General features: G+C 43.6%; 2 protein-coding genes across 9 annotated transcripts in view; one reads left to right on the forward strand and one right to left on the reverse strand.

Moving 5' to 3' along the window:
- LOC310998483 (leucine zipper putative tumor suppressor 2 homolog) overlaps positions 1-9411 on the forward strand; it is a 61873-nt gene extending 52462 nt beyond the window's left edge. For all 4 annotated transcript variants that reach the window (XM_083988561.1, XM_083988560.1, XM_083988562.1 and 1 more), the window contains 7 exons: positions 2416-3045; positions 4469-5131; positions 5234-5356; positions 5712-5858; positions 6302-6817; positions 7005-7109; positions 7214-9411. In XM_083988561.1, coding sequence (XP_083844687.1) covers positions 2449-3045; positions 4469-5131; positions 5234-5356; positions 5712-5858; positions 6302-6817; positions 7005-7109; positions 7214-7396 — 2334 coding nt within the window. In that variant the 5' untranslated portion in view covers positions 2416-2448 and the 3' untranslated portion in view covers positions 7397-9411. The remainder of the gene's footprint in view (positions 1-2415; positions 3046-4468; positions 5132-5233; positions 5357-5711; positions 5859-6301; positions 6818-7004; positions 7110-7213) is intronic.
- An 863-nt stretch (positions 9412-10274) lies between these two features.
- On the reverse strand, positions 10275-27968 carry pdzd7a (PDZ domain containing 7a). 5 transcript variants are annotated; one of them, XM_083988558.1, is made up of 17 exons: positions 27950-27968; positions 25592-25728; positions 25136-25414; positions 24912-25049; positions 24642-24816; positions 24008-24184; positions 23766-23913; positions 22144-22207; positions 21009-21545; positions 19597-19746; positions 18435-18607; positions 17752-17843; positions 17567-17658; positions 17026-17094; positions 15035-15685; positions 14657-14757; positions 10275-11661 (listed from the first exon to the last, which is right to left on the reverse strand). In XM_083988558.1, exons 3-17 carry the CDS (start codon positions 25329-25331, stop codon positions 11497-11499), a joined length of 2928 nt encoding a protein of 975 aa, XP_083844684.1. In that variant the 5' UTR covers positions 25332-25414; positions 25592-25728; positions 27950-27968; the 3' UTR covers positions 10275-11496. The 5 variants fall into 5 exon arrangements, with proteins under 5 accessions (XP_083844684.1, XP_083844683.1, XP_083844682.1 ...); XM_083988557.1 differs by lacking the exon at positions 27950-27968 and adding an exon at positions 27071-27377; XM_083988556.1 differs by lacking the exon at positions 27950-27968 and adding an exon at positions 27071-27377 and having other exon boundaries at positions 25592-25732.
- Positions 27969-27971: the final 3 nt, after the last annotated feature.

Raw genomic sequence — 27971 nt, forward strand, 5'->3', positions numbered from 1 at the left:
TGCACATTCTTATCCAAAATTTGCTAATTAAAACTAAAGCTGATGGGGAAACTCATTAACCGTGCAGGTATTTAGTCATACAGACCAACTGTAGGGTAACTACAGTTTTTTTCTTCACTTAAGCAGCTGTGCCCGTCTCTGGAAATATTTTTGGGGAACAAATAACAGAGACTAATACAGTTTTATGGCAAATTCAATTTATAAACTTAAAGCAGAAGTAAGCGATCCGGTCGTTTTGGGTAATGCTGCGTTCCAGGCAGGCTTTTGAAACCGTAAATTACAGCTTCAAGTCACGACTTACGACTTTGTAGCGTTCCAGGCAACCCACTCGTGTTTTTCCGACCTGTTTTACCTGTGAAAGTCACTATAACGGCCACTCGTAACTTCCGACCCGTGAACTCGTACCAGATCGAACTGGTACGACTTCACAGGTCGGAAAAACACGAGTTACTGGTTGCCTTGAACGCACCATAATGTCTTGTCAGCCGATGGAGTTAGCAGCCCCCGCCCTCGTCATAGATCTATTGGTCCTCGTCCCTACGTCACCACATTCAGGCGCATCCCTTGGCTGCACACACAGCCCTTCATGCCGTTCTCTCTCCTCATTGGATAAAACTTGTAGGATACGAGAAACGTTTTCTCCTCGGCTCAGAGCAGAGCAGAGTGACTGACAGACCCGTGTTTCGGTCCAAACACTCTATGTAAGTGATTGCTGTCGAAAGATATAACTATTTAAGACTTATATTAACACAAAAATATCGCTTACTTCTGCTTTAACTGTGTAATACCAGCCACTGGTCAGGTCAGTAATAACTTTGAGTTTAAACACTTTTGTTTTTCTTGTGTCCTAAATTAAACTGCCTGCTCATTTTTGTACTGTCAACTTAAAAAAAATCAATGACAAAGCTTTGAACTGAATCACCTTCACTCCTCAGGGTTCAGTCATTATAGCCACTAGTGAGACTGGTGAAACATTTTAAAGACATTTTTCTTGTAGGTGTCAGTTTTCATCATATCATCTCTTTATCTTTATGTGTGCCAGTGCAGACACAATCCACGCTGCTCTAGTGGATGTTCACTGGTTTCCCTACAGTGCAGCTCTGTGCAGCAGCCTTTGCTGGGTCCTAGTGCCAGCCTTTTTTCTGTGTTGTTCTTCTGATTACTGACTATGTTAACTCATTGAGTGCCGCGCTCCTTTCCAAAGTTTTAGTCAAGTGTACCGGCAATTTAGACCATTTTTGACTTTTTATGTAGAGCCACAGTGTATTCTATATTATTGCCACCAACACATACTGTGGCTCAATTGAAAGGTTTAACTTAATGCTTCAAGTGGCCACAAACCGTTTGTTTCTACGTGCCTCCGTTCCTGAGAAAAGTCAAGCTAAACATGGCTGGGTTTCACCAAAATCCCTCCTTTTTTTCTAGAAAAGGAGATAGATCGTCTTTTATGAAAGGTGCGCTGTTTGTGTCTGTCGCTCTTCTGACACTCGCATTTCTGGATCAAAGGGCTCGTATAAGATAAATATATGTACAACAATGGTTGTTCTATTCACAAAACCACCAGCGGGGGCGGGGGGGGCGCCACTAAACAACAATAACACAGACGCACCGTGCCGTGTCACAGCTTCTCGCCGCGGAGCGTGAGGGTCAGTCGGCCACCGCGGCTCGGGAAGACCGGTCTCGCCGGTGGTCGCGGTCCTTCTGTGGTACGGGTCGGTGATGCCGGTCTGCTTTGGCCCAGAGACCATCAGATTTTACCGCGGGAGGACTTTGGGGAGGACACGGTGTTGCTCCAGATGAAGACCGGGCGGACTGTCGGCTGAGAGCTTCCTGGTTCAGCTCCGAGCAGCTCGAGCAGCTGGAGCAGCAGCGCGGGTGAGAGCAGAGCAGCTGCGCTGCATCTGCATGCAGAACTCGTTTGCAGAAGCCGAGTTATGATAAAAACTTCCAGATCATGAGCTGTCATGTGACTTTGATCGTCATCTATTTCAGTTCTCCTCGTCGTAGAGTCCCCAAATTTACATATAATGTGTATTAAAGTGTCTATTTTCATAATTTAAAAAAAAAGCAAAAAACGTAAAATTACGTTGTTGGCACTCAACGCATGGGAACGAAAAACGAGAAATTACGTGGTTGGCACTCAATGAGTTAAATTTAAATCAGTCAGAAAAGACATAATAAATTATTTGGGCAGGCTACATTAAATTTAAGGTGACTAAATGGCCTTAAAATTGGCCGTGATGTCATTTGCAGTTAGAAAAAAATATTATGTCTCATGAAAATTTAATGAAAAACTCTGTATGCATGGATACAACTCTGCAACAGAGCACATGTAATAGTCATATCTGTTGCATCCAAGGTATAAATAAAAAATCTTGTCCTTATTTGCTCTGTCTCTGTCTCTCTCTCTCTCAGAGTGTGTGGTGTGTCTGACGCCGTTGGGCTGCCATGGCTCTGGTTCAGGCACTACCTTTAACCGTGACTGACCACCCCAATCCAGGCCTCGAAGTCCAGCAGTGCCGGCCGTTATCGTCCCAGTCCCCCCCCAGTCCCTGCTCTGGCCCCTGTGGGCCCTGTAGCTCTGGGACAGCCATGGGTTCTGTCAGCAGCCTCATATCGGGCAGGACGTACCAAGAGAGACACTGCCGGGCTGCCAGCGAGTACACCACCAAACCACGCCGCTCAACGCCGGCCACCAGCTGCTTCCGGGTTCAGGATAACACCCTCCGCAGCGGGAGCTCCTTGGAGCAGCTGCTGGTCATCAGCAACCAAACGCAGCCTCAGGCCCACGTCCTGCCTCCACCTCTGCCCACCAAAAAGCAGCCTCGGCCCGGTAACTCTGCTGGAGCAGTAGGTGGCGGCACCAATGGGAACTTTGCGTATGTGAACAGTGAGGTGGTGGTTGGAGACTGGAACGACAACCTGGTGGTGGCAGCTACGAGCCCCTGCAGTGACTCAGAGGACCAAAGGGACAACAGGGCTCTGAACGGCAACATTGGAGGGCCTCCTCCCAAACTCATCCCAGTGTCGGGACAGTTGGAGAAGGTAAGAGGAGTAGGGTGTAAAGTTTAACCCTGAGCCGAAAGAGAGAACCAACGTGAATTTGTATTTTAAGTACAGAAATGCTTACGTAAGTAGGTTTAAGGTCTTTTAGAAACAGATTTGTTGTTACACACTTTGTCCACAAGAGAGCACTGATGGGTTTTTCCTCTTTTTTAAAAGTATTTTTTTATGCTCATGTTTAAAAAATACTTCCAACCCATATGTCTTTATGTATGTGTTGGCCACAGACATCCTGTGTTGATCAGGCTATTTTTGATTTTGCTGTCTATAAGGCCCAACAGTACATCATTATGACCAGTGTTAATATGCCCAGTAAGTAACTGGAGTATAGAAAGGCCAAAGATGTGTTTATCGTACTAAGAGATGAAATATTTTTATTTTATTTCCCTGGGGGTTTAATAGATAGGATAGTAGAGAGACAGGAAGTGAGGAGACAGAGAGAGAGAAATTGGGGGAATCAAACCTATTGAGCTATATGATGCCTCAAAAACTTAAAATCATATTTGACCTTGGAAATCATGTTTTAGTAAAGATAACTTAATTCGAAGACCACATAAAAAAAACTTTTCAACCACATCAAAAATCAACATATCTGATTAAACTGTTAAACCTGTACACAACGTACATTTGAGGCAGCGTTTAGACATTCCTCCCAGAGCTGGTGTGTAAGTGACTGTGACGTCTGACCTGGAGATATTTACAGGAAAGCATTTTCTTTAATTACAGCTCCAGTTCACACACTGGCATTAAATATCTTAGCAATGACTTTTTTTTCTCTCTGCTCTCCTGTGAAAACTCACTGTACTCATGAAACATTAACACAGACGTGAGCCTTTCTGCAGTGTGTGCTGCTCGTGTTTTACAGCAGATTACCTCAGCTGCCTAATTGGCTATTTATTTCCATCGATCCAATGGGAAGCTTAATCACTTCCCTGACGGGCTCAGATGGATCATTTGACAGCCACTCACCTTGCAGACACATCTTGATGAATGTCAGCGCTCGCTTACATTCAGTGACGTAATTACCGAGCCCTGAGGAAGATAGTTAAGAAAAATGCTTACAGAACATTTAAGGAGTTTTCACCCACTCTGTCATTGTCTCTTCCTGCTCTCCCCTCCCTCCTCTTTGTTTCTCTGCCCTATAATCAGATTTTCTCTGTCCTCTCCTCTTTCACTTTCTTTTCCACTCTATCTTAGATGATAGGGAAAATCATTAAGAAAATTGCTTAATGAAGGCCATGAATATCAATTAAACCAAATTAAACTAATCTGAGCCTTGAGGGGTGACCTGCCAGCGTATCACTCACCCCTCACTAATGAGTTTTATTCAGCCGTTTCAAATTAGCACAGCTTAGTTCTTATCAATTACTAATGCAGTTTTTTTGTTATAATTCTGTACTTTCAGAACATGGAGAAAGTGCTGATCCGTCCTACAGCGTTCAAACCTGTCGTTCCCAAGAATCGTCACTCAGTGCAGTACCTGTCACCGCGGCCAGGAGGCAGCAGTTTGTCCGAGAGCCAGGCGAGCCTCAACCTGCTGCTGCCCCTCGCCGGACCCAGCGGCACCGGCGGCACCAACGCTAACGGAGGGAGCAGCAGTTCTGGCTCTGAAGGGAAACGCAACTCCTACAGCAGCGGTCGAAATGCCCGGAGCAGCCAGTCCTGCTCCATGTCGGATTCAGGGAGGAATTCCCTCTCCAGCCTTCCTACCCACAGCAGCACAGGCTACAGTTTGGCCCCCAGCGAGGGCTCCAGTTTGGGGTCCGGCTCCGGGGGCCAGCTGGAGCCCGTCACGGGCCTGGGCCGAAACACGTCAGGTGGAAGTGGGAGCCATGGCCACACTAACTCAGACAGTGGACGTTCCTCTTCCAGTAAGAGCACAGGCTCGGGGTCGCTAAGTGGGCGCGGGCAGCCCCTGTCGGACAGCGGGTCCTGTGGCCATTCGCCGCCGCCGGTGGAGGGCTACGAGGCGGTGGTGAGGGAGCTGGAGGAGAAGCTGAGGGAACGAGACCTCGAGCTGCAGCAGCTGAGGGAAAATCTGGACGAGAACGAAGCTGCCATCTGCCAGGTGAGATGAAGACATTCACCTCAGCACGCTGACCGAGCCTCCACATAAACAGCTTGATATGATGCACAGATGAAAACTCAATCATGTCTTTTATTCTGAAAGGTGTATGAGGAGAAGCAGCGTCGCTGTGAGAGAGAGATGGAGGAGCTGAGGCAGAGCTGTGCCGCAAAGATGAAGCAGGCCTCTCAGAAAGCCCAGAGGTCACAGCAGGTGCTGCAGTTACAGGTACACCAACTCTTTAAAAACCTCTCACAAAGTTTAGATGTATTAGATTATGCAGGGAAAATGGAAATATTGTTCAGAAGCCAAAGAGTTATATTCCAAAATCCAACTCATTTGTTTGGAAGAAGAACATTTCCTGAAGCTACACTTAGTCAAGAAATGCAGCAGTTTGTTCAGATTTAGTGCACTCAGTCATTCTGGAGGAGCTACAAAGATTCTTCATGTTATTATTTATGTCGTCTAAAGCTTAGGCGATGAGCCTTGGTATTCTGTTTTTCGGGTTTGTATATCTTCATTTAGATTGGCATATGTTATGGTGTGCAGTAGTTTGTAAAGATAGGTCTCTGTGTGTCGTCAGGTGTTTCAACTACAGCAAGAGAAAAAGAAGCTGCAGGAGGACTTGTCCTCTCTGCTGCAGGACAGAGAGACGCTGGAAAGGAGATGTGCCACCATCCAGAGGGAGCAAACGCAGCTCGGACCACGGCTCGAAGAGACCAAGTGGGAGGTGGGTGTGAGGCAGTGATCCCTCTTTGAGTCTGGCCGGAGAAAAAATCCTTTAAAGAGGAACTATGCAGGATTTGTAGCTTATCTATGCTACATTTTTACCTTAATGAAACTTGTTACGAGGGAGAATGACGACTCCCTGCTTTCCACTTGCGTGTCACTTACTGCATCTCTGTGATGAAAACCACCCCTTAACCCATAATCTCTTGTTTATGACAGATTAAACTAGACAAATATACACATTGTAACATTGTATATGATATATAACGTTATCTACCACTCTATTGATTGATTTCTTGCCAGCTTCATTGTGTACAAATGCACATGACCAGGAGGAGGGTTGGCAAAACAGCAGAAAAGCGACTTGCATAGTTCCTCTTTAAATCTAAAATGTTTGTTTGTAATCTGATGTTTCCTCATGCTCCCTCTCTCTTGCCCCGTCAGGTGTGTCAGAAGTCAGGAGAGATCTCCCTCCTGAAGCAGCAGCTGAAGGAGATCCAGTCAGAGCTCAGTCAGAAGGCAGGAGACATTGTGGTGCTGAAGGCTCAGCTACGAGAAGCCCGGTCCGAACTGCAGGCCAGCCAGGTGCGATCCCAGGAGGCCCAGGCGGCCCTGCGGACGCGTTCTCTGGAGCTGGAAGTCTGCGAGAACGAACTCCAGAGGCGCAAGAGCGAAGCCGAGCTGCTCCGGGAGAAAATGGGCCGCCTGGAGGAGGAGTCCTCCCGGCTCCGAGACTCCCTGTCCAGTCACAGCGGACACTCTCTACCTGGAAATGGATCCATGAAGGGGCAGTGCATGAGCCTGTCCCACCAGCAGGGGAGAGGCGTGATAGGAAGGGGCGGGCCCAGTCCCTCCATGTACCGCGACGGGGAGGAGACTCATCTGGTCTGGGGAGGAGAGAGCGATGAGGCCAAGGCTCAGAGGCAGAACGCAGAAGCAGTGTTGGGACTCAGACAACAGGTACATTCAAAATGAGACAAGAGCAACGGATTTCATACTTCAACTTAAGGAACTGGCTTTAAAGTACTCCTTAATTGTTAATGCACCAGCCTTACCAGTTAAATATTATAATATGTAATACAGCAATCACATCAGTTTGTGGATAATGAGCATCTTTAACAGTGTAGTTTCTGACGTCTTTTCTCAGGTGGACAGGCTAAAGGCTGAACTAATGTACGAGAGGAGGACGAGTGAGGAGCAACTGTCACGGTTCGAGGATGAGAGGAGGGTGTGGCAGGAGGAGAAGGAAAAGGTAAAAAGGAGGAAGAAGAGTTTTACTAATTTAATGTAAATCCCCTTTAAGTTTTCATCATCTGTCATTTTTGGTTGGACAATTTGTTATTTTCCTTCATCCAGGTAATCCGCTACCAGAAACAGCTACAGCAGAACTACATCCAGATGTACCGTAGAAACCGGGACCTCGAACGGGTGATGAGGGAGCTGAGTCTGGAGCTGGAGAACAGGGACATGGAGGACTATGAGGTCCACAGTGGCAGCAACGACATCCACTTTGAGGAAATCACCGCCACTGAGATCTAAACACAACACAAACACACACATTCACTTACAGTATTATGTGCACAGGTACACACAAGGACCACAACTCACACCAGACTCTGTTGATGATGCACCCCGAACATTCGAGTCTTCAACACGGCTTCACCAGGACCACAGAGTGAACGCTCGCCACTCGTCACTGTCAAAAGGGAGATCACCCAGAGGTGAATTCCTACTTCCTGCTAAACGTTCTCCGATAAATCATTATGAGGTGTCTGCCCCTGGCGCTTTTAATGGGTTTGTCCCACTACAAAGCCAGCACAAAGACTTCTTTATCTCCTGTGGGAGCAAACGCAGTTGATAAAAAAAAAAAAAAAAGCGTTTCTTTCTTAGACCACGTTTAAATCAGGGTATTGAACATTTGATGGGAACTTCAAGCAAAAAATGTTACTACTACGCACAGCAGTCTGGTCAAAGCGCAGTCACACGTTTCTTGGTAGCACACGAGATTATTACACGCCTGGCCACCAGCATGCATGTTCATGACCGCAGTCCCATCACCATTCAAACCGTGTTCATTGGCCACACAAACAACAAAGCGCTGGTTCTCCAAGTAACTGCTAAAGGGAAAATAACACCAAATATTACATCATCCACTGTTTTTATGTTATAGTGTTCAAAGGTTCATTGCATTTTATAAAAAAAAAAGGAAAAAGGACAGTTTTGTGTTGGAGGTGTTTCCTCAGCTGTGTGGATTTAAAAAGGAATGTATGGTGACTGTTACAGCTCCAGAGAAATGCAGTATAAATAGTCGTCACTGGCAAATGAAAGAATCTTCTCACTGAGGGGAAACATGGTATTATTTTTGCACAATGTCCCTGCTCTTTCTTGTGAAGCAAATCATCAAACTTAAACAAACCTGTTTTGACATTTGGCTCTGGGTTTGCGTACATGTGGACATCCTTTTCTCTCTCATTTCCACCAAGAGGAGGACACAGAAACCAAAAAGTTGAAAGGAAACGCTTAATGTGTGTGAGCGCCGGTCATATCTTTCAGACCACCAACCGTCATGTTGTTGCACTTGATCAATGTGTCGACTCATTCACAAGCTCTGAGGTAAACATTTGCATTTTGCAGTCATGTAGCACTTGGTAGCGGAGCGTAGCATGGGAGATATCGCTGCTGATTCTCCTCCTTCTTACTCAACTATTTTTATAACGATGAAAAGCACCTCAGCAGCCGGTATCAGGAAACTAAAAATGGAGCATATTCTTTCAGTTTGGTCATCGCGTCACTGGGAGATTTAAGCTGGAGTTTGAGCCGTAGGCATGCTTATTCAGAGTTTCCACTTATTTCCCCTTCTTTCCCATTAGTGCTCTTTATTTAGCTTTTGGCAGCCCAAAGCCAAATAACACTTTTAAAGTCTTCCTAGTCTCCCCCTAGACTATAATCTTCCATGATTTGCTATACAGGTAGTGAGACTGGCATGTCTGCATGTCTTTGTTATATCAGATTTCAGAAGAAGCTGGCTCAGATAGTGGTGAGATGGTAATTTGCAGATGCAGTAGCTCCAGCACTGGATGTCCTCAAGGCAGCCCTAAATATAAACCGAAGAGGAGGAGGTTAACATTTGCAGCTGTGGGGTTGCTCTGTTCTCTTACAGTAGCATGGCGGGTCATTATAGAAAAAAAAGGTAACGGGCTGAGAACTTTTATTTTACAGAGTCTATATCAAGGAATAATAGTTAAATGGAAATCTATATAATGGACAAGATGTTGTATATTTTTTTATATATAGCACCTGAAGATATTTTGTTGTAGTACTGGTATAAGTGTGGGTTTAATATACAAAATATAAAGACTTATATATATATATATACATATATCTATATCTATCACATACCAATATTTCAAATGTCGGATCAATTACAAATGGAGGCATCAGCATAGACAGTGCACCTAATACTGTAATGCATGAAAATCTGTTTACATTATATAATCTGTGTGACACAAACATACACTATCCGATGACCAAACCGAGCACATGGTAAAGCAGTAGGGGGCTTTTATTTGGGGGCTTGGTTTTGACCTGTTGTCTCTCCATTTTGATTGATCTTTCACTTGATTATCAGTATCATAAAAATCACACCGATCCATGTCTTCATCGTTTTCAGCATTTTGTGCATGTCATCCCTTTATAAATGCATGAGCAACTTCTTCACAAAGTTGAGATCAGAGCCGATGCAAACAGAGAAAGTGTCAAGTTTTCCCACTCAGAAAATCAGTCTGCTACCCAACGTCACCACATTCAGAGTGGTTTAAGAGATATTATAGAATATTAAGTCTGCACTGTGCATTCGTTGTTAACTTTAAGCCAAGGGAAGTGACTCTGAATGGAGCAAGTTGGGTTCGTCCAACTACATCCACCGGAACAAAACTGTTAACTCACTCACCACCACAAGTGAAGCACAGCTGCTGCAAGTCAGACTCCTTCGCATCCAAGATTTGCGTTTTTTTCTTTGTTTCCACACATCTCAGTTCTCTTTACTGTTCCATAACAATTTTTCTGTGTAAATATGTAAAACACTAAATAGTATAACAGAGTGACATTGTCTTTTATTTAGACAAAGTGTCTATTGAAAATGTAGCCACTGTGATTAGACCAAAGCAACGTAACACATTTCTTTTCTTTTTTCTTTGTGGCATTCTTTCATCCTTTGTGTGCAGTTTTTTTAATGTTTGCTTCTGTCATGTCTTCATTAATTCATAAAGTATGTAGTTGTCCATGTATATTTTTATGTGTACATTTCTTGTACAAATGACTGTGTTTTTAATTAAAGAACAAGTTGTCACACCTGAAAGTGACTGTTGATTTACCTGTTTGTTTGTTTTTACTTGAAGCACATTAATAGTGAGAAAAGTTTACTGAAAGAGCATATATTGCATTAAAGTCAAATGTCTGAAGTACTTTGCAATATCTCAGAGGCATATAAACACTCAATTTCATTTTTAAAATTCAATTGCATGTCTGGATTAAAACATTTCACCTTGAGCTTTTCTAACATTTATTAAAACCAAGTTTGTTCAGCATTCATCAGTGTTTTCCCCACTGGCCATCTGCAGTAAGTAAGGCACTATGCACACTATGTGTTCCAGTTATCTTGCTGCTCATATCTCCTCTAGCCTCTTTTCATTCAAACTGTGCCACCGGCCTCCATGTTCTGCATTTCTCATTGACATGTTTTTCCAACTCCTCCACATGTCTGCATAAGCTCAGTCCACAGCATGGTGTAATTAAGCCTCTAAAGTGGCAGACTGCTCCAGAGTACAAGCACTTCTGCCAGAAAAATACAGCACAAAAATTACTGAGCAGCAATTCGTAATAATCCCCAGAGACATCCACTAAACCCAAACTATCAGTTTTGACATAATACAGGGGTTTAATCTGGGTATAAATCTATAAATCTCATAACGCAGACTGGGGTAATCTCCCTCTGGCAGGCCTCTCACAGCTGCTGGACCGAGATCTTCCAACTGAAATGTGCAGACCACTGGCTTCACAATCAGACAGTGCTCAGGGGTCATGGCAAGGTTGCCACGTGTCAAACAGTGGCACAATTTAAACCAAGGAGCAGCTCATGAACCACATGATCTTATCGTAAAAGACCCTTTAGAAAACACTTAATTACTCACTTTTCATCAAGTTAATGTGCAATGTATGCATTCAGTAAAATGTTTGCTATACAGTAAGTGCTACGAATGTTAAAAAAAAAAAGTCATACAATCCAATACAGTATCATACATTTCATCATAGCAAAAGTGATTTATGAGAATCTCTTTCCTGATAAATAAGCTACTGTATCAGTTTTTAAAACCTGCTGCAGCATTTTCGCCTTTGTTTCTGACAAATTTCCTTGTACTTCCTGTCAGACCTCTGCCTTTAACAGGACTGATGCATCGTCTGTGCATCCATTCCTCTCGTCGATGACCAGAGCTCCACCTGTCTCATTTTTTCTCTTATAAAGTGAATCCTTTTGTTCATTCACTCCCATAGGAGCTGTAGGGTGTTTGTGTTTGTTTTTTTTCTTTTTGGTGTCCTTCATGCCTGAGCTGCAGTTTGGCTGTGAGGCCCACAGAGGTTGGTCAGCAGGTCTGCTGGTGCTGGTGAGGGCTGGCAGGGACCTTGACCACAAAAACCATTGGGTCTTTTGCCTTGTTGCTGAATGTGCGGCGAATTACATCCACAGCGTGCTGATGGGTCGCTCCCTGCAGACTCTCACCGTCCACAGATAACAGCTCATACCCTGCCTGCAGACGCAATCACAGGTAAACAGGTGAGTTCATCACGCAAAGCTCAATGTCAACTCCAAAAAAACAGTAGATAGGATTCGATTACTTCATTTCTTCCCCTTCTCTGTAGAAATCTGCAACTATCAACAAAATTATAGACAGTTTCCATAAATCTACAGTGATTGTGTCCCTTAGCGAGAACTTGATTTATGCCAGAGAGAATTGGGGCTCTCCTGTTACTTTAATATATTCACACTGAAGGCCATTACAAGTGCACATGTAAAGTTTCCCCTTCAGCACAAGGTTGTTGAAAAAAAAAAGAACAAACACTGAGACAACCACACACACACACACACATAGTTAGGAGTGTTTGCTCGGTGTTTCCTGCAGGATGTGAGCAGTGAATCTTTGGAGCCCCGAGGAGAGGAACTTCCTCTGATGTCATTGGCGTTTGCCGAGGATGCACCTGCCTCGTGTGCTCAACCTCAGTGAAGGTTAGTAACACAACACAGATACACGCAAGGCCGGTGGCCATTGTTGTATCTCCACCAATCACTTCTTTTTCCCTTTCCCTTTCCCTTTCCAGTCATTAGACACAAAGTGATGATTTTTCCCTTCACTCCGTATCAGATTACTCTGTTATACACATATATTTAGGCGGCATGGGTGGAGGTTAGAGCTGTGCTGCCTTGTGTTTGTTCTGACAGGTTTTCGTACAGCTCATCTGACTGTCTGGTGTCAGATGAACCTCACAGTCTTCCGTGAGAACAGTATCAAAAGATTTAGACCCATTTAACCAGAGAAGAGATTAAAAAGTGCTTTTTCATTTTTGAAAAGTAATTTATATGAATTAAATAAATCACAGCCTAATCTGTTCCATCCTCTTTACAGCCATTTATGGAGCGCTTTACGAGGTTTCCTCCTTTCTAGCCAACAGACATCACAATCCAAAAATAACATTGCTGTAAAAAAAAAAAAAAAAAAAAAAATACTACAGATTGCAGGAAAGGATCAGTGAACCCTTCGTTCATTTACCAGGCCATTACAAATATATTCAACTAAATGATTAGAGGCTGCAATGCAATAAACAGGCAGGTGTTTCTATTATTTTGTCCACCCCATACAGTATATACCCATGGAGCCTCACAGCTAAAAAAAAAAAAAGAAAAAGAAAAAGAAAAAAAAGAGCCAGAATAAGGGTCCCGTTAACTTTGGATAATTCACATAACACATTACAATTACTTTAGTTAAAATGATGCATATCCAGATAAAAGTGGAGCCCAATGAACGGGAAAGTACAATGACTATATGTAATATCTATATGTAGACGGACAAAACAACATTCTTCACTGATTATCTGTCCTGTGTGTCTAAGGAGACAGGATGCATGGTAACACTGAGCTGCCCTGGTATCACTTCCTTTTGCAGAGCAGGGGCAGATAGCGCTAAGCCAGAGAGCTGATACAGGCGAGCTGACATACCTAGATGTGTCAGGTAGAGATAACAAACGCTAGGCTTCTATATAACTTGTCTGTTTTTAGCCATGCAGATGTTATATGGCTCTTGGCAACAATGTGTTGGTTGGTTCACCTATTGGTCCAAACATTTCTGCAACCATAGATGAAACATATGGTACAGTTATTAATGAACCCCATCCCGTATAATATCCCAATATGTATTTGATGGGTCATGATGGATTCCGGCACAGAGATTCATGCCTCCAAGATGATGTACCCTATTCACTTTGGTAATCCCCTAACTTTTCATAAATTTTAGCGCCACCGAGAAGCAGAGGCTTGTGGTTCTTAAGCGAACTGGAAATTCAAGTTCAGCTGCAATCTTTCAGTTTTAGTGCTAGTGATCATGTTTAAATGCTACTGTAGGCCGGTGCATATTCTCTGGACCAGTCCCAGCCTGGTCAGTTGCGTACATGAACTGATGAAGCCTCTTGGATGAGAGGTGAAACGTCTTCCTAGACAAATAACTAAGTCCAGTTGCTTTCGATTTAACCTCCTTTGAAAAAAATAATTAAAAAAATGCTAGCCTACTGTAGCTCCCTAAATTAAGATGGTGGACTTCTTGAACATAATCAGTTTAGCATGTTAGCACTGTTATTATGTTGGCATACCAAAATTAGCATTTAGTTAGCTTTGTACAATCAGAGACACTGGCATGGTTGTACATACTTTTAGTATTGTTTTTGTCTTTTCCCGGTTTTAGGTTTAAACATCTCTCAGTGTAAGTTTTTCTTTGTGAAGGCCAGGCAGATGTTGTCAGTTGATAGCTAGCTGTTAGGTAACACATGCTAATTAACCTGTAAAGTAGTGTGTCACCTATTATTGCTGGTATATATCTGGTTTCAGACACTTTCAAACACATACACACACACACACACACACACACACACACACACACACACACACACACACACACACACACACACACACACACACACACACACACACACACACACACACACACACACACACACACACTTCTTTTGTAATGCAAGTGTTGTTTGACCGCTGTGTCTTTGAGTCTAGAGCTTAAAGAATTAGCCTGTGGTTAACTGCAGTGAATAAGTGTGTGTGTTGTGTGTTGTGTGTGTTTAAGTGAGCCGGGCCAAGATCACTGAGGACTGTTAAGTTACTCTGCAGGCAATATATTACCAATACATTAGCAAGCTAGCATGCATGTACCTCATCAATAATGGAGGTGATGGGCTACTTGAGAATGCTCTCCACTCATCTCCTCTCCACTCCTCATTGCACTTGTTCCACCTCTCCGTCATAGACGTGCTTATATATAGTAACAACTCATAACCACAGGACAGAGGTCTGACAAGTATTTACAGTGCACTCAGCCTGGATGGATATCTAATATGCTTTCAAATCAGGGTGAACAAAAGCCCATTTTGAAAAGTATAATTACATTCAACATGATGAATTTATTTCAATCATCTCATAATATGTGCAGTATATATAATCTTTTTGGACCTACTGTTACACCTCACCTTCAGGGCCTCATTTGTGGATGCAGCTCCTCCTGGGAAGATCTTCTCAATCTTTATCATGGGCTGGATCTTTGACTCTATACCACCAGAGATACTAATACCTGTAAACAAACAGGGGAGTAATAAAAAGAAATTAGGGTTTTTGCTCAGATATCTGTATTCTGACTAGTCTTGTAGTGCATATACTCTTTTTTGGTCAACAACTGTTAAAGCATTTGACCCAAATCCCTTTTAGTCAGGAGGTAGTAAGTGATGCCCTGACCTCTGCTGGTTATGTGACGAATATGAGATATATACAGTATTTTAAAATTATATTAAGTTAATACAGTCCATTTAATCAACTTAAAAATGTGTGTGTTTCTGTACACATGCACTCACCCAGTGACTGCTTGGCCTTGGAAATGGTCAAAGTGGTGATTTTATACTCCTCTGGTGGGGGAGCTGCTCTTCTTCTTGCACCTTCGTGACCATTTTGTAAACGTCTGTTCACCTGCTGACTGCTCCCTCTGCCTGCGGAGGGGCTCTTGTCTCTCGAGGGCTCAAATACATCAGCCAGCGGAGTCCTCGCTCTCCGCTGTGAAGGAACACGTACGCTGACCTCCGTGAACCCCTCCTGCCTGCTCCGTCTGCCGTCTACGCTGTCAGGGCTCGCCTCCCTCCTCACTCGCCCATGGCCGTTCCTCACAGGTGACCTCCCTCGCTCAGGAGGCGCATCTCCTCGGTCGGACACGGACAACAAGGAGACCTCGTCCCCGTTCTGTCTTCTGCTTGGGGAGCGCCCACGTTGGGGGCTGTGTTGTGGATCTGTGAGGAGGAAGCCGTGGGTGGGCGAGGGGCTCAGGGAGCGGCAGCGTAGCGCGGAGGAGGCGTAGCTGTCCACAGGTACATCCAGCAAGGGGGTGAAGGCACGGGACGGAGGCAGGTGACCTGACTGTTGTCCGGACAAACGCAGTCTCTCCAGCTCCTCGATCAACTGACGATCCCGCTGCGTGTCCTGGACCGGCTGGAGGTGGAACCCGCCCCTGTAGTCTGGACAAACACAAAAACTGTGAAACAACAGTAACAAAGCAGAAATTCCCTCCAGATGTGGAACTTCTGTGAAGTGAAGACTAACTAGAGCCAAAGCAGCAGATCGGCACGAGGTAAAGCAACCCTCCACTGATTTAGGATTACACTCCTATCACAACCAGAGATGTTGTCATTTAAATTCCAATATCTAACGCCTACATTGCCCATAATGCAACCAGACCTCCAACATCTCTTTCTCTCATCATTTTTCTCACTGAATAGATAGAAATGCCTGGGATGTAGGGCGCCCCACTGGCTCACCTGGTAAAGTATACACGCGGTAGAATTGGTCTGGCATGTGGCCCTTTGCTGTATTCAAACCCCGGACTTTCCTGTCTCTCTCACTGTCCTATCAAATTAGAAGGAAAATGCCAAAAACTTCTAAAAAAGATTTATTTACCTCCACTATACTGAAGGGAGCAAAAAGAGGGGGATTGTGGGACATCTGTCAGACTGCTTCACCTTGTAGTAAACACCTGACCAGTACCTGAAGACAACAGCTGCTTGTAACATTGATTTGCAAAACATAGAAACTGAAACAGCGAAAAAATGAAATTTAGTGCAGCACATATGCACCTTTAACCTCTTATAATATACTGTATATTATTTATCCTCCCTCAGGCTGAACTAGACTATTTGGTGAGTAATAATTCAACGGTTTATTAAGAAGTCAGATATAAGACCCCTAAACAGGACAAAACATGTCCAATGCTGCGTCTTGCAATTTAAGGTTGGACACCTCAACCCTCCTAAACACTGACACCACAGTGATGCCCTGTCAGCTTACTTCTGATATCACGATGCTGAGCCTTTGACCTTTTAACCTGTGCCCTCAGAAAGTGAGATGGCTGCAGTCGGCCTAAGTGAGACTGTATTGATTGTGTCTCAATGACGCATGAATGAGGAAAACACCCGGAGCATCTTCGCATTGTTGGAGTGTCACATCAGGCACGTCTTGGTCTTTTCTGTGGGCCACAGAGATGTAACACAAACCTGCTCCAGCACAGGCACGGGAAACCTGAGATATTTAATTCCTGTGTGTGTGTGTGTGTGTGTTTTATAGGAGGTCGGGGTGTGTATTGCATATTTTGACCCTACAGACATGAGAAGAGGCAGGAAAGAAGTGAGGTGAACGAGGAAAAGTAAGAACAGCTTGAAAGAAGGAGAGGGAAGGAGAGAGGTTTAAACCCATCAGGTATTCCTCTGGGATGAGAGAAAGGCCATCAGCCACACAGAGAGAGAGTGAGAGCGAAAAGGTCAAGGAAAAGAAAAGGTGAGAAGAAGAGGAAAGAGTCATGTACCTGGGATTGGGGTGATGAGGTGACGTCGAGGGGTTCCACTGCGAGGGGAGCGGAGAGCCGGAGAACGCACTGAGAAGAAATAAACAACTAAATAAATGTCTTTGCTTTGGCAAAGTCAAAGGAGATGAGCTGACAAAAATATTAATTTATTAATCTAGGTCATTTTCAATTATAACAATGCACCAACAGTACGCTTCATGAACAACAGTAGGTTACTTTACATTTTTCAGGTAACAAAAGTGACTTATTTCAATTTCTCTTGAAAAAAGATGCTCCAATTAAATAAAAAGTAGTGAGTAAAGGACATAATCTTTACAATTAGCAGATTAACAGTAGCATAGCATGTGTATTCTGTTGTTATATCTACCATTCATTTGAGACCCTCAATAACCACTTTCATCGTAATGTGATATTTCCACAATTTATTGAAATATCAACATGAGAAACAGCATAAGAAACCAAAATCCACACCCCTCACTTTCATGCAAAACAGAAGCTGCGTCAGTGAAAAAGATCTGGTTAAATACATTCTTCTGCTTACTGGAGCGACTCTTGAGAATGTCATACGCCTCCAGCTCAAAGGGCATGACCATGCTGTCAAACCGGCCCAACTCAGCCGTAGGTATGAGCATTCTGCAGAGGATATGACACATCATTTACACCCCTTAGGGTATGCATATACAAACATTATTATCATGCACAAACACTTGATGTACGGTATCTCACCTTATTTCTCGGAGAAGTAGCAGTTTCTCTGGCCTGTCCAAAATTGCCAAAAGGGGACGTACTAAATCCTCAATCACGTTGTCGGACAAAAACTGAGGGAGAGATTAGATTGGTGAAACAATTAGAGAAGAATAAGAACAAGATAACTAATTTTTTCTACAAATCTTGCACACAGCATCTTGTTTCAGTTGTACTTATAGTTGGTTTTCTTCATACAAGGCAGAACACTGTCATGATTGGGTTTGGGTTGCCTTCTGATATTCTACATGCATGTTAAACGCACACCTTTCTCTAATAACCTTACTACACTCCAGTGTTTTCAGCGGTGGTAAATACTGTATTAAGAGGTCAGTCATAATACTGTGCTCTAAGTAGACTCGATACCTTCTGCAAGGGCCGACAGAGGAGCTTGATCCCCTGAAATTGGCTGCAGAGTGTGAGATGGCCCAAGAGAGACAAGGGGATCAGATGGCGGCTGATATTTGATGCTAATCATAAATGACAAGCCAAATCCGTCTTTTGTCACAGCCGCCGCCAGACACATCTATCACTAAAGGACACTCAGCAACACAGGGAACAATACAGCACACTTAAGCCTTCAAATAGTCCAGGTGGTTTTCATTCAGTGGTTGGAAAAAACACACACACACACTTCTCTGAGGTGTTAGGGATCAAGAGCTCACCCGCTGACAGTGCCTCATCACAGCAGCCGCCTCATCCTCGCTGAGCAGCCTCTTTGCCATGTCCTCCATGTGCTGCAGGGTCTCAGGTCGGGGCTGCGGGCTGCTGCTTCTAACCCCGGCACGGGTTTCCCTCGGGGAGGTCAAGAGCTGGAAAGTGCGACCGCGCTCCTTATCTAAGGAATTAAGGTCACAGTTATACAATAACCGAAGGCGCAAACAAGAAAATCTTTATGAAAGGCCTCAAACTTACTTCCAGTGGAAAACAACAAGTTCAAGATGATTCATTCCCACATCACATCATTACCGGTACCTTATTTATATAACATGCCCAAAGCAAACCAAATGACCTTGGATGCAAGTAAACATTTATCATCTCATTGCCAAATTTTTAATTAGTTCATTTCAATATTCGGTTGTTGAAACTTGTGTTTTTAGTTTGTCCTGCACATCTGAGTACCCAGCTCTGATGGACATATACAGACCTACAAAGGACAGACAAAAACATAATATCTCCCTATTACACTTCAAACAAATACGTTTCCTCTTTTCGTTCCATCTGTTGTAAAATACAACTGTCAATCAACATACAGTATAATTAAGAATTAAAGTATGACTGAATGTGCCTGTTTCTATAGATTATCACCTAAACAGACCTGTTCATACATATACATAGTATATTACTGTTTCTAATTTAGGATTGTACAAAACATCAATAGACCATCTTCACTTTCACACAAGGATTAATTAGTCCTAAGCAGCATGAATATTACACTACAAAAAAAAGAAAAAAGATTTCACTTCACTAACACAGAGATGTCCATGGAAAATGTAACACAATCTTTCTAGTGATGCATCTCTAATGAGTCATCTAACATCTTTGGCAGAAAGTTTCCATACTTAGCACCACTTGTGGCCACAACTGGTGTGAAATTGTGAATTCCCAGAAATGAGCAAGCCATAATTTACACCTCCATTAAACCTTAAAATGCCTGATATATAATCTAAAAGAGAAAACAATGTATTTCGCGGAGTCTGGTTCAAAACCTCTGAATCACCAAATTGCAACTCGGTCAAAAACACAGGTCTAGATTTTGCTTTGCAGGATGCAGAACATGCAGCAGGGAAACGACTGAACAATGTCCTGTGACTGCTGCAGCCTCACCTTTGTCATGGGACTGAGACTTGGAGCTGCTCTTCTCTTTACGGTCCTTCTTGAATAACAGGTTGACAAAGGTTTTGGAGCGCTGCAGGCTAGTTTTACCCCCTGCAGAGCTCTTCTCCTTCTGCTGCCGCTTCTTCTTCTGTCTGTCCTCTAGAGGTGGGACAAAAAGGAGGGAGTTCATTCAATGCCAAGTCTTTCTACACTGTGAAATACGGCTGATTTTAGCATGGCGTTTTGAATCATCCAAGACTTTCCCCTGTTAATATCAACACGACACATACAAAGTCGATTATCTGAGAGTAGGACACTGTGCATATCAATGTATGGTGTTGAAAACACAATTCATTAGGCTTTGTACTGCCCCTTGCTTAACAGTTAGCCAATAACACTGGGTGATACACACTCTCCTTTATGAGTTTAGACTGTTCATCTCTATTCCAGTCAGCCCTTCTGTTCACTGCAGTAAATCTGCCACTGTGGAAAGTAACACAGTAACACTGATGAATTGCAGCTACACCAACCTGAACACACCCCCATCTATTGAGAGCATTACAGTGAAGTGCTTCAGCTTACATAACAAATGTCCAATCAGCCCCGGGCTTTGCCCTCAAGCCTCCATAAGGTCCTGGAGGTATGAATGAGCTGGATAAATTGAAAAGGAAAGGCTAATAACTCAATAGCCTCGCCAAGGTTTGGAAGGATATTTCTCCATATGGTTGTTCTTATTCATTTCTCACAGAGGTACAACAAGCGAGAGTAAAGGGCAGTGATTAATCATGACGCTGCGTTAACTTTGTGCCTCTCGGACAAATTCTGTCTGGAGCTTAAATCAGCCATGTGGAGTCTTGATGTTCCTGTGCACTTCCTGGAGTGATGGAGGGATGACGGGGTCATTAAACTGGCTGATGCCCCGCAGGAAGATCCATGGTGGCTGTTAGAGAGTGGATCTCATGACACAGCGAATGCAGGTGCTGTCACAAAAATCAGCCAGAGAGCAGGACCCGATTGTGGCTGCAGTACTCACTGTGCTCTCATTTTGGAAAGGTTGCTTCCTCTGTTGAGATGGATGATACTGCCGCTATAATCAACAACCACAATACAGAGTGTAGCCTGACTGATCCTGGATATATAGGAGTGTATAAAGTCTGACAGTGATACTGGCCAATAGTTGGTCCCCAACTGCTAAATATCAAGAACTACTTCACTCAACTTTTACTGTATCTAACTGTTTGGTTTTCTTTACAAATTGCCTCCAGGAGCTTCATTCTTGTACATAAACACTTGACATATCATTAATATGTTTTGATCAGGGTCCTACACTTTCGAAATCAATTTGTCAATCTCTTATAGCCAAATTATATAACAAAGACACTGTTTCTTTTGCATACCACCGATGAGGCTGCAGGTCTCACCTGACTCAGTGACGTGGCTCTGGGACCGTCTGATGGGTTTCCGTGGTTTGCTCAGAGCCATCAGCGCTGCCGTCTTTGGTGAGTGTTTCGCTACTTCCTGGCCCCCGGTTGACAACGTCCTGGTCCGTCCCCGTCCTGCTTCCCTGGCTCCTCCCATCTCCCTGGGTCCTTCCCCTTTCCCACGTATGACTGTGTCCTTCAGCAGCAACGTGGCGCCTACAGTCCGGCTGGTGGTATCTGTGGCGACCAGCCTGTCAGGGTACGAGCCATTGAGGGTAGCAGAAGGGTGGTCCACGAAGTTTGGAGGGTGCGGGTCGGTCTGTATGGCGGTGTCGGCAGTTCGCTCTGTGCTGCTTGGACGGCGGGAACGATCTTCTGTGGAGATGGCGACGTCGACCATCTCTGAGCCAAAGACTGGAGGGAAAAGGACCTGGGAGAGACCACTGAGGGAGCTGAGAGGGGTGCTGGAGGACAGCGAGGAGGCAGAGGAGTTGGAGTCTGAACCCTGGGAGGATGGTGCAGGGCCCCCGTTGGCCACTGTGGAAAACAGTCCATAATTACAATCAAGTATGGGGATTAGAGAGTGTTCAGAAAAATGCTGTGCAACTGCATTATCTTAAGAAACTGCCTCCAACAACACACTCTCACACACAGAAGCTGCCACAGTGGATAAGATTTGCACAGGAAGCTTCAATTCTTCATTTTACACAGTCTGCTTTGTCAGGATTAAAACCTGTCTGCCCTCGTGTCCTGTTAATCCTCAGATTTTCACAGACAGAACATGAACCAGGAGTTCTTCTGTTTTTTTTTTTGTTTTTTTTGCTTTTGTTTTTTCAATGAAACTCCAAAATGACTCTGAATCTGACCCAGATGTCAGGTCATGGTCTGAGGACACCGAATTAATCCCTGCATGTTTTCAGAAACAAGGAGTTTGAGTCCTGTCAAGTTACTGATGTCTTGAGCCCAGTGGTCCATATGAGGTTTCTGAGAATAATCCAACATGCGCGTTGCAAATGTAAATGAGGGTTTAAATCTCCACATCACCAGGTCACATCATCATTAACTCTTTTTTTCTTCGTCTTTAGCTTGTAAAATCATAGTTTGTGATAAACAAACAATAATTTTTTACACATACACTTCGAGTCGAGCCAGCCGTATTCTGCCACCATCTCCTTGTATGCAGGATATCTCCCCGCTTCCTGTTGAATGGAAGCAGAAAAAGAGAACATGAACTTGTTCACATGATCGGACTAGAAAACAACAAATAAAGCAGCATCCTTTTGTTTTATTGACAGGTCAAGATTTGAAGTTTAATGTTTTAGGATTTGGCTACTTGTGGGACACATCTACATGCATGGAAACTGGGACCTGATGACGGCCCTGCATGAAGTTATGGATCATCAAAGTCATCGATGTCTATCTATAAATGTTTATATCAAATTATTTTATGACCTATCAATTAATTACTGAGACATTTCACTCAAAACTTCTTAAGTCAACCTCATGGTGGCACTATGGTGGTGGTGGAAATGTCAACGGATCATCAAAGTCACTAGGATTCACCTTCTGGACAGTATTTGTTAAAACTACTGGGATATCGTACACTTAACTCTATATAGCCTACTACATATTATACTTAATGTTTACATGTGTACATACTATATATCACAGACTGTATTTTGCAGCATTGTTAGCTTGCAAATTAATTAATCACAACCATATTTACTATGTTACTTCAATAAAAAAGGCTGCATGTAGGACTATGTGTGTTTTAGTGCAGTGCAGTGGTTTACAAAGATTTGGAAACCACTGGCGTAGGCACTGTTTTAAAAGAAGGAAGCCTTTCTGCATCAAGAATTAGTGTCTGCTAACCTTTTCAGTCTGTTTTAAGGGACTGATAAAAAATACAAAGCTTCAGGTCAAAGAGAAAGCACTCTACATCTGCAGTGCTCCACATTCGCCTCAGATGCCCTGCTATGGTGTGAGAGTTTTGTAATAACATTAAGCCTGGCTCCACTTTGCATGACGTGACTCATAAATGTGTCCAATACGGGACAGGAGGAAGACATAAAATTAGGCTTTCTGTTGATTATAACCTGATCCCTGACTGCCTTTGAATAATGAACGTCCTCCCTGGCTGTTTTTCACACGTGGAACCTGAGATCAGAGGAGTAAAATGAGCATGCAGCAATGTTAGAGAGCTAAGAGAGCGCACAAACACACACTCAAACACACTGCGCAACACACATATGCCTGTTCATAGACACAAACATGCACGCAGTTCCTTTATCTAAAAATGACACAGGTTAAGTGACGCGAGCTCACGCACGTGCATGCATACACAGACACACATAAGGAATTCAAGGGCTGTAAGCCAGCTGTCTGCTCTGCTGTGCAGGCTCATTCTGTCCCCTCCTGAGAAGAGCTGGTGTTGTTTAACACGCTGTAACATTTATTATTGTGTCAAGCCACTTAAAGCACCCAATCAATTATGTTTAAACCTGAGCAAATGATTAACAGTTACACACAACGCTGCACCACAGATGTGTACAGGACCACACATGTTAAATAAGACTTGATCTGCATAAACTGATGTTTTTTTAACACTTGAAGCCAATAAACTGCAAACACAGCATTGGCATATTACCACCTTATAAAGTTACAAGAGGCTTAAATGTGCTCTATAGTTGAAAATATCGATATTAATATAAACATTTTTAATTTGACCATAAGCTTGTATGTAATATTGTCTCTCACCCTGATGGTCAGCATCACATGGGTGTGGCTCTTTAGGACCTCGACTGCGTTGCTGTGGGTGATGTCATCGAAGCTCACCCCATTAGCTGCAAGGATTTGATCGCCCATTTTGATGCCATGCTGTTCTGCGAGCCCGCCTGGGTCCAACCTGAGGGGAAAATGCATGAAGACAGGCTGGGTTGACCCTGGGCCGCACTGCACGAACAATCAACCAGTTCAATCAAATTCAGCTCGGCTCATACTTAGAAACATAAATCCCCAGTCCAAACTCTTTGCCTCCTCTGATGTTGAAACCCAGACAGTAGTCATCCGACGTGGTGAAGAGATGTACAATCCTGCGGAGGGCGCTGTCTGAACTGGCCTCCGATGGTGTACGGCCGCTCTCCTCCACCACCATCCGCCGGTGAATCAGATCCACCCTACACACACACACACACACACACACACACACGTGCAAAGGAAGACATATTTTACATACACATGAAAACATTTACATAAACTGATTTCCCCTTCTCCACTGTGCTCAGGCCTGTCAGTATCAGTTAATCAAATAGCTATAAAGGTCACAGAGGTAATCCATCCACTGCTGCTGCTGCTGCTGCTGCTACATGAAACCAAGATACAGTATATCCCAAAAGAAAGATAACCAGTGTGAGCTACAGTCAAGTGACAAGACGACATAAAACAAGAGCCATGCAAAGGTCAGTGATGGTATCAACAAGGCTGCAGTCTGTACTTTACTTAATAGTATACTGAGAAAAGTATAGACGGTCGTAATTAGTCGCTGGAAAGTGAATTTTAATTGTGTATTCTTGCATCTTTATTCATATTGACAAAGCCTGTTTCGAGCGACACCCCTGAGTTGTTTGGTCTCACCATGTGGTCTTCTCCTTGGAGTAACGGATACCAGGGATCTTGCCCACCCGTCTCACCACCATCCTCAGCCTGTTGTTTCCTGTCAGCACCTTCACAGCGCTGCTCATGGTGATGCTCTCCAGGCTGACCCCGTTCACCTCCACCAGCTTATCGCCCACAGTCAGGCCGGCCTGCGCTGCAGACACAGGTGGAAGTCAGGATGACATAACACACATACCCACAATGCAAATGCAATGAAAAACACACAAACACACATCCCATCCTCCGAACCTGCAGAGCTGTCATCCTCCACCTTGCTGACAAAGATGCCGAGGCCATGTTCGGAGCCTCCACGGACACTGAAACCCAGGCGTCCGTCGGGACTCTTATCTACGGTCACTGTGTGAATGTCTTCACAGTCATCTCCCCCTGCACACAAAACACAACGCACAGTCAAATCCATCTGCCATAAAAGACAACGGCAACAGAGGACTCTCAGCATGTCAGGACCTCACCGTCAACAGGGGCGTTGATGAGAATGACCCTTCCCATCGGCGAGGAGGACCTGCGTCTGTGCTGCTGCTGTTTCTTCAGCATGTAACGCGGCGTGGTGCTGTGGGAACCCCCGGCCTGGCCTCCGTTGTTGAAATGGGGGTGCCCCGGTCCGTTTGTCATCTCCCCCCAGCCAGAGGGGTGAGCTGAGTGAGCCATGCTATATGTCTGGTAATTCCTCCCTTGGTCATCCAGACAGCAGGATATACGGGGTCTGTTGTCAAGAATGGAAGAGTTGCACTCTGGGATTTGTGGACAGAAGGTGGGAGACAGGTTTCAGACCATATGTGAGGCTTTGTAAAAGAATTCAAAGGAGATCATGTGACATAGAAAAGCTCAAAGCTATAGGCAGACTCCACACAGTTGGATGAATAAACTAGAGGAGTGAAAGGTGGACATTGGATTTCAGACTTTCTTACCCCAGCAGGACGGTCTCCTAAATGTATCTGTAGAAGTCGATGTTATCCAGTGGATTCCCGTGCAGCCTCTGAGTCCTGCTCCTTAAGGTCCATGGTTCCTGACGGTTCCCCCCTGCTGCAGCTGAGAGGCTGCGGGCCTGTCTGCACAGAAGTTAGCAGTGCATGGTGATTCCCCCAGGGTCATGTTTAATTAAATGGATATCTGTTGTGGGAAGAATAAATATGCTGTCATCATGGGTAATGGTGGCTCAGAAGTTCTAAACGGGATAATAAAACATTTTTGTTGCGACACAGTTATGACCTTTAACTTTGAACAGGAACAATACATGATATTTATGGTTCAAAAATCCTTTACCAATGCCATATAGAGCCAAACAGTGTTTATAGGAACAACTTTTGAGTTGCCAGGTTGTGGAAAATCCTCCTGTGGCATGACTCTCTGCTTGTCTTTCAACCTTGATCTGTAATTTATCAAACGGGCTGATTGACCACGTCTGGAAAATGGCTGCCTTAAGTATTAACCAAAAGCCAGATATAGATATTTTGTGAACTAAAATAACAACAACAAAAAAAACCACTAAAACTTCAACAAAGATTTTGATTTACATACAAAATTTAAAGGAGTACAAATGCAGGGAGCACAACACATGACATGCTGATGTGAGAACTGTTTTATTGCATTTCTATTGTTTGAATAAATACTCTAACCCACTAGAGAGATCTGCTTAAATAACATGTTTTGATAATAACATGGCTGTCTTTCTGTTCAGTAATAACAGGTTGCTTAATAGTGATACTATGCACTTCAGGTTTATGACATTGATAAAGGGTCTTTGGTCTCTTATTTAATCAATTGGCTAAATTCATTCTGTCATTATTATAATAAACGTTAATAAATCATGGGTTCTACAATCCTTCAAGTCTGCGGTATTAAATTTTAAAGTTTAAGCAGTTTATAAATGGACTATAAATGGTCTGGATTTCCTTTCCCTGGGAAAGAAGTCTCCCTAATGAAAAGAGACAAGAAATGTGTCTCCTGAGGAAGGAATTTCCGCAGTATGGCAACCCAAAAGCTGATAACTCAACAATAGATTTATTAATTACATCCTATAAACCTTTTATAAAACGGTGCCTGATCAGAAAGTGTTCCCTGATAACAGAAGTAATACTCCGTGATCCTCATCAGTGTTTTCCTACCTATCAGCACCCTGGACAGCGACTATACGAGACGAGATAGTAAACAATAGTGTAGCCTATTAGTTTTGATTGTCACCAATCACAAATTTATTCATGCTCAAAAATTATTTATATGCACAACATCTGCCAGAGCGAGCAGTGTTGTTAAAACTTAAACGCGTCTCCTTTCAGATATTAGGTCTTATAAACTTCTTGTTGACGCCTTCAGCCGTGAAACCTAAGAAACAAATAACGTCAGTAGTTTGCGTTCAAACTCAAGTGAACAAAGCCCGACATCATTACCTGTTGTGTCCGTTTTGTGCTGAATGGGCTCGGACTGATCCGCGTCACCTCCGGAGTATTAGTGCCACCTCATTTGTTCTCCAGGCGACCATTATTGTCTTAAGAGGTGTAAGCCTTTTACATAAAGCCCCCGCAGCTGTGCAGCCATTAGCGCCGGACCAGTGATGATGAAGTACACCAGTAACACAACATTACTGTAACACCGACTCAAGTCTATCGCAGCTCTTCCCCAGGTAAACCTCGTGTGTTATAGCCAAGTCCATATTTCCAGTAAGAGTCCAGATGTAGGTGGAAAGAGTGAGCGGCGGATCTGCCGGACTGATCACGCCACGAGGTGGATAAACAACCCCACCCGGTGGTCAGCAGTGTCATGTCATATCTTTATCTCATTTAGAGGTCAGACCCATGAGTCAGACTCATCACCCAGGAATCACGAGGTTTATTTTGGCTCAGTATCAATATTATTTTTGACTTTATATAAACGTTATAAATTAATGATAATTATCAAGGAAAAGTTTCAATGCACTCTTTACCTTTTTTTTTTTTTTTTTTTTACTGGTTAGGCCACTTTAGGTGGTGGAAAGTGAAAATAACCCACACTTGGGTAGGGGGGCTTATTTACATGAGTATTTTATTTTTGTTTTATTCAGTAGGCTATATACGTGCATACAGATAAATAGCTACATATTAATTGGAAAGATGATAGATGTTCTTTTAAAAAGCTATATCTGACTTACCTGAATGTTTTAAACATAGGCCTATTACATAATAAAAAATATATTTTTTCTATATTTCAAAAAACGTAGTTGATTACTGTCGTATTTAACATATTTTTAAAGACTTCTGGGGCAGCTGACAACTTACTCAATTGTAGGCTACTCTGTTGTTTTTCCCAACCAAT

This window comes from Trachurus trachurus, assembly GCF_905171665.1.
Source record: "Trachurus trachurus genome assembly, chromosome: 15".
Classification (NCBI taxonomy): domain Eukaryota; kingdom Metazoa; phylum Chordata; class Actinopteri; order Carangiformes; family Carangidae; genus Trachurus; species Trachurus trachurus.

What these genes read in the sequence shown, in the direction of transcription:
- pdzd7a (XM_083988558.1), bottom strand. Translation starts at nt 25,331, where the DNA reads ATGGCTCACTCAGCTCACCCCTCTGGCTGGGGGGAGATGACAAACGGA. An exon ending in CATCAACGCCCCTGTTGACG is followed by an intron (nt 25,050 to 25,135) that starts GTGAGGTCCTGA and finishes TTTTGTGTGCAG; the next exon opens with GGGGAGATGACTGTGAAGAC. An exon ending in CCACAAATGAGGCCCTGAAG is followed by an intron (nt 11,662 to 14,656) that starts GTGAGGTGTAAC and finishes TTGCGTCTGCAG; the next exon opens with GCAGGGTATGAGCTGTTATC.